Genomic DNA, 13,496 nt, shown 5'->3' with positions numbered 1-13,496 from the left:
TTCTTTCTTTGGAAAGTATAATCTAATAACACCCGAAAGGTCAGACTCCTGACTCATTCAGTTGATAATCATTAAAAGATTTTAGATCCTTTTCTCACCTCTCCTGAATCTTCTATTAATGAATTTGTTTTTTTTTCTTTTTTAAAAAAGAGTAACTTGAAAATTGTCGGATTAAATGTTGTTATTTTCAGTCCTTTCCCTAACTCTTCAAAATCCTTTTGTGTTTGTTTCTTGTTGCCATCTCTGAATTTGCCAAGTCTTTCTTTCCTTCACGTCTTCATTCAATATAGTAATAGCAGCCTCGGACCATTCTTGGTATTATCTCACTGAATATTTCCTTCAATATGAAAATGTGTTGAAAATGTTTGTCAAGCTTCTATGCATCCAACTAAAATTATGCCGTCCAGACCGCACGCAATCAACTTCACACTGGAATAGGATTAATTAAATCCCTCCAGATTTATCTACCAGATGCAACAACAGCTTTGGCTGTATTTGAAAATTCTGAGTGTATTGTTTAAAAGAAATTAAATAGGCATATTTAGTTCTATTTCAGGAACTAGATATGTGCATTTAATTTCTTTAAAACAATATTCAAAAGCATATTGTTGATTCTTTTTTTTTGGTGGATTCTACCTTTTGTGTAAATCCCCAAGCATAGTTATTGGTATATGACAGGGCTAGGCAATCTTGGCTCTTTTATGACTTGTGGACTTCAACTCCCAGAATTCCTGAGCCAGCCATGCTGAGGGGAAAGGGAGAGGTTTCCAAGCTGAGCCAAGCTGGCTCAGGAATTCTGGGAGTTGAAGTCCACGAATCATAAAAGAGCCAAGGTTGCCTACCCCGGTATATGACATTACATGAATATAATTAATAAATAAAAAATAAAACGAAACGAAAAGATTTGGCTATATACATTTTCATGTTTTTATTTTATCTGTTTGAAAAAAAAAACAGATTACGATATCTATCTTGCTGCTCTGTTTCATTTATTTTCTGGCAAAAATGGAAGAATGCACAAATGCAAGGATGTTTAAAAGCTAAGAATCTGATGGGGGAAAAAAAACCCTAATGACTTTTCAAGTTGACCTGGAAGATTAGTTCATTTTTTTTTTCTGGAAAGTTATAGGGTTGAACTATGTTTTGGTGATTCTGTTATGGAAACCAACAGTTACAATCCAAATCTCCAAGAAAAAAATGAGCTCATTCCTTTCTAATTCCCAAAAGCAACAGAGAGAGAGAGAGAGAGAGAGAGAGAGAGAGAGAGAGAGAGAGAGAGAGAGAGAGAGAGAGAGAGAGAGAGAGAGAGAGAGAGAGAGAGAGATCCACAAAGTGCCCACATAAAGATTTAGTATATTCATTTGTAAAAATTTTTAACTTCCAACATATCCACTTTTGGGGGGATACAAAAAATTAGCATGACTTTCCAAACATATTCTACAGTTGTATTTGACTTATTACATTGATATTTGTTATCCTGGCATTTTATGCAATATCCATTTCATTTAAATCTTAAGTAAATTATCTCTATGTGCATTTTATAGATTGTCTATATCAGAGGTTCCCAACCTTTTGGGCACCAGGGACCAGTTCCGTGGAGAAAGATTTTTCCACGGACTGGAGAGTATGTGGTTTTGGGTGCTGACTGCATCCCACGGATGGGGCTTTGCTTGTTTGTGCGGTCTGGTTGCTGACATGCCGTGGCCCAGTACCGGTCCACAGACCAGGGTTTGGGGACCTCTAGTCTATATCTTATATAGAAGTACAATTACTAAAAATGAAAACCAGGGTAGGAGTTTATAGTATAATACAGTATTTTTTTAAAATTCCAGAACCACAAAGAGAACTTAATACTAAAAGTAGGGATTTCCAAATAGTCATGGTAAAAAAAATAATGTTATTGAGGAAATGTGTGTGTTGTGGTAAACTGTTCCCATTACTTTAGAAAAAAAGTGTGTTAAATCTGACAGGGTTACAAGGCATTTTCAGAATTGCCCCCCGTTTCTTCAGAGTTCAGTCCAGATTTTTTTGGGTATATGCCATGTGGACTAATCCACAAAATTAGGAAATATACCACTTTTTGAATGCGGTACCTAAAATAGGATGAATGAGGCAAGCCTACAACTGTAAGCCTTAAAGACTATAAATGTTTCTTATAAAGATTATATAAAAAAAGAAGTGATGGTGATAATGTCATTATAAAGTATACACACTTAGAACAATGATGGAGTACAGATAGTTCTCAACTTACGACCAGAAAAAACATTCATTTCTGAGCAAGGTGGTTGATAAGTGAGTCACACCCATTTTTACTGGGGTTTTGCCACACAAATCCGCACAATTGTGAAGTGTATTAGACAGTTGTTAATAAATCTGGCTTCCCAACTGACTCTGACACTATTTGTGACCTCAGAAACCAGCTGAAGTCACAAATGCTGATTACATGATCCAGGGATGCTACAAACATCATCAATACAGGCCGGTTGCCACGGGCCCTCATTTTGATCATGTGACCGTGGGGAAGGCTGCGAGGGCCACAAGTGTGGGGACCGACTGGGTCCATCGTAAGTCCCTTTTTTTCACTACTGTGGCAACTCTGGACAGTCACTAAATGAATAGTTTTAAGTCGAGGACCACCTGTATATTGACGTATGACAGCAAATAATACGACCGAAAGTAAAACGCCAAGACAAATAGCGTGAGGAAGCATCTCTACGCAAGGAACATCTTTTCCAAGGAATGACTCACCGCGCTTCTTCGCCAAGTGGTCTGGGTGAATTTGTCAGCAAAGCCGCCCGTGGTCGCTTCAGGTATCTTGGTACCTTCGTGGCAGCCACACTTAACGGCCTTTAGGCAGAGAGGAGAGAGAAAACCCGGTGAAAACCAAGAACAGCCACAGAGGCCACCTCACAGGAGGGGGGGGATCCAAAGCCAGCTTCAGACAAGAGGCAGTGCAGGTACAAATTCAGATTAAACAGATCCAGTAAGGGTAGACCAAAACTGCCACACAGCACCTGCCTTCCCGAGAGAAATTAAAATGCTCCTTTCTTAAACCATCATACAGCTCAGGAGCACAACCATTTTCTGCCATTTGTTGTGCTCAAATTTCTTTTCACACGCGGCATGATTACTTACAAGACGGCGTTCAAGCTGTTGGATGGTCTCGTCTTTCATTTTCAAATCATCCTTCAGCTGTGTGATCTCACTTAATAATTCTTCAGTCTAGCACGGAAAAAAAAGGTTTAATGTGTTTCGAGAAATATTATAATTATGTCTAATCTGTTGCGGAAGGAAAAAAGTGCGGCTTTGAAAGCAGGACTCAACAATGTGTTTCACATTACCAAATGTTTAAGAATGATACAGATTTCAGATATTATTAAGTAGCTAAACCCTCATATTTCTCTTTATTTATTAAATTTGTTTGCCCTCCATCTTGCTGGGAGACCTCAGCAATTCCATCAGTGAATACATTTAATAAATAAATAACATTTGCCTAAGACAGATATGTATAATTTTGGACCCAGATATAGGCATTACTTTAGGAGGAGAAATAAAATTAAAAAGACTGGAAACCTTATTAATTTTCTGATATCTGCCATTCACAAAATAACTGTTAGGTGTAGTGAACTTTCTACCACTGCTACCATCATTCAGGCAGTCCATATATTACCAGACTTACATAGAATTTTTTTGATGCCACATCTACATCTACAGCTAAATATGAACATTTACACCGCATATCCAAAAATGTAGGAAGCGTAACTCAATTTATTCTGAAAAACTGGATTATGTAATACTTTCCAAAATGGAATGTTACCTAAGTTAGGGACTGCCTATGTACAATCTTCATTTAGATCATAGCTCAGCCATTTGCATTTTTATTATTAATTAAATCATTGGACATTTTCCCCGCTCAATTCTACTAAATTGTTTATATTCATGTTTTGATCTAACTTTTAAAGGCCTTCTGGTGTGTTTTCTTTTCTCCCACTTCGCATGTTTAAAAGTATTACTTTGAAAGATCTGTTCTATTATATCTTGTCTGGGTTTTAAATAATTTTGTCAGCTGATTTATTTCAATTAGCCTGTGTTCCTGTTCTACGTTATTGTCTTCAATTCTATGTCTCTAAATGGCTCCTCTCAAAACAATTTCATCTGGCTCCTTTCAAAACAGTTTTATTTAAGTGCCTAATATATTTGGGGGACTTAACTTAATTTCAAGCATCCCAAGCTTGAAAAAAATAATTCAGTAATGAGAAAAACATTTATCTTGGAATTATTTAAGTAAGACATATAAACAGTATAGATTAGATTCTCTATATCTGGGGTCTGTCTGATGTGATTTTCCTAGCAAAATTAAAACTCTCCAAAATCCTGGACAATTCCATTCTAAGGGCTCATCTTCAAAATGTCAACTGACACTTTACCTTATACATTGGTTCGGGTTCCAGCTGTTCTGGACTTGATGGCATTGGGAGTGTGATGTTGTGCAGTGACACGTTTTCATCATTCTGCAAAAGAGCAACATTTTTTTGTGTGTGTGTGTTTTGAGCGTATAAATCTTGCGAAGATATCCAGCAAAGCTTAAAAATTTTAAACCCTAGTCCAGGGGTAGGTAACCTTGGCTCTTTTATGACTCGTGGACTTCAACTCCCAGAATTCCTGAGCCAGCCATGCTGAGGGGAAAGGGAGAGGTTTCCAAGCTGAGCCATGCTGGCTCAGGAATTCTGGGAGTTGAAGTCCACGAGTCATAAAAGAGCCAAGGTGGCCTACCTCTGGACTAGTCGAACAATCTACCATAAACAAAAGGAAGGAGAGTAAGTGGATGCTTGCATGAAGAATGACTCAGGAATTTCATTTTTTTCAACTAAAATCAGAGAAACCTTTACCGCAGTGTTTCTCAACCTTGACAATTTTAAGGCATGTGGACTTCAACTCCCAGAATTCCCCAGCCAGCATTGCTGGCTGTGGAATTCTGGGAGTTGAAGTCCACATGCCTTAAAATTGTCAAGGTTGAAAAACACTGCTTTATCGGCTGCCTTCTTTCCTCAAATTCTCCCATGAGGGACAGATCCTACAGTAAGTTCAAACTACAAAACAAGCCAACCAACAAAAAAAAAAAAGCAATAGGAATGAACAATTTAACACAACTGCCCAGAATTTATGAAATGGCCTTTGATACCAATGCAAGCATTACATTTTCTCTCCCCTCGGCTGACCAAAGCAATGAAATAAAGCAACCTATTGCAAGATCTTGTCAACTCAGAGGCAGCCTGGAGGAGAGTCTATCTCCATCCTCACAACCCCTACAGCTTGCTGCCACCACTGGGGTTTGTTTCTTGGTTGCCTAATTTAGCTCTTCATTATTGCCAGATGCCATTGCTTCTCCGGTGTTTTTTACAACCACAGGCAGATGAAATCCCACTTCTGGGCCTTCCTAGCTTACTGCAGGGGACTATTCACTGTAACCCGTCCCACATTTTGGCTTTTGCTAGATGGGCTCCCTGGAGCAAGTTAAGACTCTTCTGGTACTTAGATACCTGTTTTTCATCTGCCTTTCTCTTGGCAGCAGCTGCTCTAAAGCTATCTTCAAAGGCACAAAGGCCTATTTTTAAGTATATAAAGAGCTCTTTGTTTTTTGATGCTTGCCAATGTGCTTAAAGCCTCGTGTCGGTTACCTGCTCTGGGGCTCACTTTCCTACCTCTGCAATAAATAGGCCTTTACAGCCTGCTCTCTGGGGGATCTGCTCCTTTTGAACTTTCTGAGACTGTTCTGCTGAATTTCTCAGCTAGCTGGCCAGATATGAATGAATGAATGAATGAATGAATGAATGAATGAACGAACAAACCTTTATTATCAAAGTATAACATGTATACAGTGAGATTGGCTGAGCCTCCCTCCGTGCCCCCCACCACCACAACACACAGTGACTACAAACCCCCAACTTATTACACCCTGGGAGCTAATTGAGAGCCGAGGTGGCGCAACAGTTAGGGTGCAGTACTGCAGGCCACTTTAGCTGACTGTGTTCAGCAGGTCAGCGGTTCAAATTTCACCGGCTCAAGGTTGACTCAGCCTTCCATCCTTCCGGGGTAGGTAAAATGAGGACCCAGATTGTTGGGGGCAATGTAAATATATATATATATATACATTGCTTACTGGTGTACACCGCTTAGAGAGTGCTTGCACTTAAAGCGGTATATAAGTCTCATAAATAAATAAATAAATAATTGAACAGCACGCTGGCCTCATGAGTCTATCATGCATGAAATTATGTCCCGTTCAAGAGCCTGACAGCCCATGGGTAGAAGCTGTTCTTCAGCCTGTTGGTACGGCTGGCTGTGTTTCTATATCTCCTGCCCGATGGTAGGAGAGTAAAGAGGTACCAACCAGGGTGTGAGTCATCCCTGAGAATTTTCCTCACTCTGCCAAGGCAACGGGCCCTGGCGATGCCATCCAGTGGTGTCAGGGAACAGCCCACGATGTTTTGTGCCGTGCTCACCACCCTCTGTAATACCTTCCTGTCCGCGGCTGACAAGCCAGCATACCAAACCACGATACAGTGTGTGAGGACTGGTAGAAGAAGGTCATGAGTCGTCGTTCTACCCTGCTCTTCCGCAAGACCCTGAGGAAGTGGAGTCCCTGTTGGGCCTTTCTGGCCACCTGGGCTGTATTAATTTTCCAGGTAAGATCTTCACAGAGCAGTGGTTCTCAACCTGTGGGTCGGGACCCCATTTGGGGTCCAACGACCATTTCACGGGGGTCACCAAACAACGCAGTCCGCCATTTTTTTCCCCTTTTCCTTAGCTGTGCTACTCCCTTTTATTCTATTGGCTTTCGAAAGCCAATAGAATAGACTCTCTTGAATAGAGTCTAATTCTATTGGCTTTCAAAAGCCAATAGGGATCGTCCAGGCTGTCTCTGCCCTGCTGAGCCCGCCAAAAGTCCCATTCTGCAAACAGTGCTGCACCCGTTGAGTAGTCCTCGACTTACGACCGGTTGAGTAGTCCTCGACTTACGAACCGGTTAGGGGTCGCGTCATTAAAAAGGTTGAGAACCACTGTCACAGAGGTAGAGTCCCATGAATTTAAAGGAGGAAACTCTCTCCACACAGCCCCCTTTGATGGAAAGTAAGGCAGGTTCCTCTCTTTTCCTCCAGAAGGCTAACACCATCTCCTTCGTCTTGCCTTTTCCAGGAGCCCGCAACCTCCTTGCGCTGCTCTCCTGTTTAATCTTCCTTTGTTTTCTCTCCCTCCTGAGGGAGGAGCCCAAGAAGGCCCCTCTTCTTCTTTTTGAGAAACCAGAGCCAAGACATGACCCTGAAGAAAATTCACCTTAGTCCTGCCCTCTCGGGCATCCGCTCCTTCCATTGTCCTATTGACTCAGAAGGGGCGTTGGTCTTACTTGAACGCCTTTTCTCAGTGCGGAGATGGAGAATCCACCAATGGTTTTCTCTGTCTGCCTGCTCTTGAGACCAAGTAGCCAAAGCTTGACACGCCCCCTCTTACCAGAGCAGTGGTTCTCAACCTTTTTAATGCCACGACCCCCAACCGGTTGTAAGTCGAGGACTACTCAATTGGTGCAGCACCGTTTGCAGAATGGGACTTTTGGAGGACTCAGCAGGGCAGAGACAGCCTGGACAATTCCTATTGGCTTTTGAAAGCCAATAGAATTAGACTCTATTCAAGAGAGTCTATTCTATTGGCTTTCAAAAGCCAATAGAATAAAAGGGAGTAGCACAGCTAAGGAAAAGGGGAAAAAAATGGCGGACTGCGTTGTTTGACGACCCCCGTGAAATGGTCGTTCAACCCCAAATGGGGTCCCGACCCACAGGTTGAGAACCACTGTACTAGAGGATCCATTCTTAACTTGGTCTCAGCTCTTGAAGACTCGTTTTGGCGTGGCTCTCAGCTTTTCAGGTTAGACAAAGCAACCCATTGGTGAATTCTCCCCTAAATTATTGGCTACCCCTTTTAAAAAAATTCACCTTTCCATTGTCCTACTGACTCAGAAAAAACAAACCTCCTTTCTTTTCTGCAGCCTGTCAGTTCTATGACAAGGTTTGAAAAAGCCAGGCTCCATTTTCAGTGTTAATATACTGGGCAACAACAACAACAGAAGGAGCTTGAACTTTGGCGTGGGTGGGGCAGGCTAGGGATGGGTGGTGATACAGCTGTACAGCTTCTGACGGAATACTTTTATTAAGAAATCAAAGGCAGAGAACTAAGTAAAAGTGGGGTTACAAATAAAACAAAACAAAGCAGGAGGCCATCTGGAGTGTGTTTAGATCTGGAGGGGATTGAGTTGTGGGTTCCTCATCTGTTTTTTTGGGAGGGAGGCCGTGAGCCCCTCTCATGACTTTTAGCATCACAACGGTTGGAAGTGGGCGATTCTGCTTCTGCCCATTTTTAAGCAACTTGCACACAGATAAGGCAAAAGGTGGAAGGGGATGGCAGAAGATGAAATAGTTAAGTTGGTATCATTGGCGCAATGAATATGTGTTTGGGCAGAGTCCAGGAGACCAAAATGGAGGATGGGGGTGGGTGGGCATGCTCCATAGGATCACGAGCATTTGGACATGGCTCAGTGACTGAACAAGAGCAACAACCCACAGATGTACCTAGGCATTCTAAAATAGAACTAAAAAAAGAGAAGCAACCTGGAATTAAGGAGAAACTATCTGACAGTGAGGACAATCAACCAGTGGAACAGCTTGCCTCCAGAAATTGTGGGCGCTCCATCCCTGGAGATTTTTAAGAAGAGACTAGACATGGGGTAGGCAACCTTGGCTCTTGACTCGTGGACTTCAACTCCCAGAATTCCTGAGCCAGCCACGCTAAGGGGAAAGGGAGAGGTTTCCAAGCTGAGCCATGCTGGCTCAGGAATTCTGGGAGTTGAAATCCACGAGTCATGAAGGGGCCATAGTTCCCTCATGCTGGCTCAGGAATTCTGGGAGTTGAAGTCCACAAGGCATGAAGGGGCCATAGTTCCCCTATGCTGGCTCAGGAATTCTGGGAATTGAAGTCCACGCGTCATAAAAGAGTCAAGGTTGCCTACCCCTGGACTAGACAATCACCTGTCTGAGATAGTATAGGTTTTCCTGCTTGAGCAGAGGGCTGGACTAGAAGACCTCCAAAGTTCTACTCTACTCTACTCTACTCTACTCTACTCTACTCTACTCTACTCTACTCTACTCTACTCTCTACTTTCTCCCAGAGAGGGACATGCCAGGCTGGGTCTGGAACGAGATCTTTGACTTGGTGCCTATAAAAAGCAGCCCTTGAAGTCACTGCTACTAAAAGGCTCTTGGCCTCAAATAGATGATCAGATCTTAGGCCAATAAGCCAATGTGGAGAAAACCTTTTCCTTTGACCTTAGTTCATTTATTTTAACAAGAGAAAATCAGCTGATCAATCTGTACAAAAATCACTTGGCAAGATGAGACAACTGTGTTTTTAAAAAGGGTTTTAAAACTACCCCCTATGGTTTAATTACCTCTGGTATTGACAGCAACCCATTTTACTGATTTTACTTTTCCTCCGTCAGGCCTATACTGAATTCTGCATGCATTTTCTACAGTAGTTGGAAGAAGCAGTCTTCCGGAATTTGGACTATGGAGCTGCATTTGGAAGCACAGATGCTGACCTTTGGTATTCAAACAGACTGCATCATTGTTGACATCACAACCTTTTTTGTAACAGGCCACTTTCCTCTCCCTGGCTGGGACGAGTTGTGTGAGCAATGAATGGTTTAATGAGTTTATGTTCCAACTCCAATTAGCATAATCGGCAAACAGCAACATTAGCTCTGGAGGAACCCAACAGATTTATATTGCTATGATACTTTAATCCTCTTTTCCCAGGCCAAAAGCAACTGTGAGTCTGCGAGGAACAAGGCCCTGAGTGCTCCCTGTCACAGCTACTTTTCAAAGAGAAGACAGACACACTGCCTCACTTTAGATAAGGGGTGTCCAGCCGTGGCAACTTTAAGACTTCAACTCCCCAAATTCTCCCCAGCCACCTGAATCTCAAGCAGAACTGAATTAAAATTTTGAATTTTAATGAATTAAAAATGCTTGCTATTTGAAGTGATGCTCTGGTTGCCAAACTCCATCCACTGCAGCGTCCATGAACCTGGAAAGCCAATTCCCAGAGTTTGGAAAAGACTTAAGGAGAAACTTCCTGACAGTTAGAACAATTAACCAGTGGAACAACCTGCCTCCAGAAACGGTGAATGCTCCAACACTGGAAGTTTTTAGGAAGAGACTGGACAGCCCTTTGTCCGAAATGATATAGGGTTTCCTGCCTGAGCAGGGGGTTGGACTAGATGACCTTCAAGGTCCCTTCCAACTTTATTGTTATTGTTATTATTCCTCAGACATGATATCCTTTCAACTCTCCCTCCTGCAGGAATGGAAATATTCACTACCACCACCACCACCACCACCACTACTACTACTACTACTACTACTTCTACTACTACTAGAACGTAGGGATGTTCAAAATTTCCAAACCTGAAATGCAAATTAAGACTTTTCGGAGCAGAGGGATTAAGCTTGTAACAGGATATTTTGCACTGTACACAACAGAGCTGTGTACACTTGGTACACATCCAAAATTTGCTCAAAACAGCTGCATTGCTTATGACGGTGCCTTTTACACTCCAAACAAGAGACTTTCAATTCAAGATGCTACCATCCAGGACATTAGAGCGAGTTGCTATTTCAGCCGCCAACTTCCAGCATCTTTAAATATGAGATATTTAGTTCTATAATAGAAAAAAGTGATGACACGTTATCTTTTCTCCTCACTAACCTGGTGGAGTATTCTTTTCATTTTTAAGAGCTGGGTTTTCACCGCCGTGCAGTCTTGAACCATATGGCGAAGGGTCATTTCGTCCAATAACACAGTATTTGGTGGCAAGCCCCTCAGCGGTGGATACAAGCCTGATGTCCCGTAGCCTTCAAGATGACTAACAGGGGGAGAATCGATATAGTTGCAACCCCTGAAACAGAGTTTGGAGGATGTTAGTAAAGAGCCTTGGTTTATGTCTAGTTTAATGAAGAGAAGGATGAGGGGGGACATGATAGCAGTCTTGCAGTATCTCAGGGGCTGCCCCAAAGAAGAGGGAGTCAAGCTATTCTCCAAAGCGCCTGAAGGCAGGACAAGAAGCAACGGATGGAAACTGACCAAGGAGAGAAGCAACTTAGAACTAAGGAGAAACTTCTTGACAGTGAGAACAATTAACCAGTGGAACAACCTGCCTCCAGAAGCGGTGAATGCTCCAACACTGGAAGTTTTTAAGAAGAGACTGGACAGCCATTTGTCTGAAATCGTATAGGGTTTCCTGCCTGAGCAGGGGGTTGGACTAGATGACCTCCAAGGTCCCTTCCAACATCATCATCATCATCATCATTATTATTATTATTATTATTATTATTATTATATCTTCACAGAAGTGATCTTCTGCATTAAATGAAGAGCAATGCAGTATTCTATCTAACTGCCCAAGATCAGATGGATGTTCTCTCCTCTGAATCTCTGCCAGAAAAGCTGTTTGGCTGTGCCAGTGGTGAGAATCTCCTTTATGGTGGCTTTCCAACTTTCAAGGGTTTTCCTCAAGAGTTCAGCTTGCACCGGTGTTACCAGTATTTCACCCTCAGACCAGGACCTATTTTCCTAGGCACCGGAAAATACATGCATGTTTTTTATTTATTCTGTTACATTTGTTCTGCCTTATTCACATTTTACTGTTTTGCTTTTAATATGCTTACTCTTATTCTTGACTTGTAGGTCATCTTCACGCAAAGTGCAATTTTAAAATATTGGCAATCTTTGATTAATTATACATACAGTAGTGGCCAAAATTGTGGAAACCTTTTGGGAAAAGTGTATTTTTGAGGTTTGATGGCTAATAACACCACTTTTTTGGGGGGAGTAGTACCATAAAATTATATATCAATAGAAAGATAATTTAATCAAGAATGTAATGCAACAAAGTTTGTTCAATTATCTGTACTGTATTCTATGAAAGGTTATAGCCAAATAACCAGAAAAAGGAAGCACAATTTGCTTAGGTGGATATCAGGTAACTTTCCTTCATCTGATTGTAGCCAATGAGCATGAGTGTTTAGAGAGCCAATCGGGTGTCATCTTGTTTTGGCAATGAGCCAATCGGATCACAGTAGGAGTCAGTTATTGATGTCCTGTATGGAAGCTGAGAGGAGGACATTTGTCAGTGTGCTATGTGACCGCTATCAAGTTGGTTGGGGTTTTTTGTATTCTTTCATTGAGTGAGTTTGCAAAACGTAATAAAATTAAAGTCATGGTGCAAAGACTTGACTGGTTGCCCAGAAAGCGATGTAAAATAGTATTATTAAGTGAACAAGGCTACAGTTATAAAGAAATTGGAAGAAAAATGGGTGGAAACTTAACCAAAGGTGGCATTTCTACTGTACACTTTTCCCAAAAGGTTTCCACAATTTTGGCCACTACTATATAACTCACTCCCATAGAAAGAGACTCATTTTTGTTTTGGCTATTGCATGTGTGTGTGTGTGTGTGTGTGTGTGTGTGTGTATGTAGGTCTTTGGTTGTTTGGGTTTTCTCCCGCGTAAAATTGGAAGTGTCTTGGTGACGTTTCGACGAAGTCCCATTCGTCATCTTCAGGCTGGTGCTTTCAGCTTCGTGCTTCGAGGAGCTCCTCGAAGCACGAAGCTGAAAGCACCAGCCTGAAGATGACGAATGGGACTTCGTCGAAACGTCGCCAAGACACTTCCAATTTTACGCGGGAGAAAACCCAAACAACCAAAGACTTACATACAAACACCCGCAAAAACCTCAGAAAACATATATATATACACATACACACACACACACACACACACACACACACACACCCACCAAACGTGAATGTGAACATTTCACCTTCAACACGGTCACAATCCCTTTGGAGAAACTTTCAGTGAGAAACAGCCCTGTTTCAACTATTCCACCCTGAGTTTGAAATCTTTTCAGAAAGATTAAAGTAGCCCATCTGGAATAGAAAACAGCCATTTCAAGCTCAAAGTAGGATGTTGATCTTGTTCAAGTTAGGAACATTTTACACTTCTCTGGACTGTGCTGTCTTTTCTTTCTAAGAATCGCTCTGTCCAAATGTAGAGTTTAACTCTGGGGGGTGGGGGGGGGAACCCTCTAATGATTAATGGCTGCTAGGAAAATCCCAAACCTCAACCTTCAACCTTTTTGCTCTTCTGAGAATCACACCTGTTTAGATCATTTCGGACGTGTGAATAGTGCTCAGTGGGACTAAGATGATAATGATCCTGAGTGTTCCACCTCTGGGGTGTTCTCTTCCAGAGTCCCTCTGCTTTTTGCTGTCGAATATTTCTGCCCGGTTGCTCATAACGGTTCATATTGTCACATTCCTCTGTATCAACAGGAAAAAAAAAAATAGAGCAACACCGATTTAAGTATTAGTATCAACATGAAAGCAA

At 41.8% G+C, this 13,496-nt stretch overlaps 1 protein-coding gene across 6 annotated transcripts in view; it reads right to left on the bottom strand.

Annotated features, from left to right (window-relative positions):
- Window positions 1–13,496, bottom strand: part of CCSER2 (coiled-coil serine rich protein 2) — a 56,768-nt gene that overhangs the window by 18,775 nt on the left and 24,497 nt on the right. For all 6 annotated transcript variants that reach the window (XM_039366850.1, XM_039366843.1, XM_039366875.1 and 3 more), the window contains 5 exons: window positions 13,267–13,429; window positions 10,816–11,005; window positions 4,428–4,511; window positions 3,136–3,222; window positions 2,749–2,847 (listed from right to left, as the gene is read on the bottom strand). In XM_039366850.1, the coding sequence (XP_039222784.1) occupies window positions 2,749–2,847; window positions 3,136–3,222; window positions 4,428–4,511; window positions 10,816–11,005; window positions 13,267–13,429 (623 nt within the window). The remainder of the gene's footprint in view (window positions 1–2,748; window positions 2,848–3,135; window positions 3,223–4,427; window positions 4,512–10,815; window positions 11,006–13,266; window positions 13,430–13,496) is intronic.

The sequence above is a fragment of the Crotalus tigris genome, unplaced genomic scaffold (assembly GCF_016545835.1).
Source record: "Crotalus tigris isolate CLP2741 ecotype Arizona unplaced genomic scaffold, ASM1654583v1 scf7180000017598.18339901613:2243638, whole genome shotgun sequence".
NCBI classification, from domain to species: domain Eukaryota; kingdom Metazoa; phylum Chordata; class Lepidosauria; order Squamata; family Viperidae; genus Crotalus; species Crotalus tigris.
Note: the sequence above shows the minus strand (reverse complement) of the source record. Positions and strands in the feature narration are given on the sequence as shown.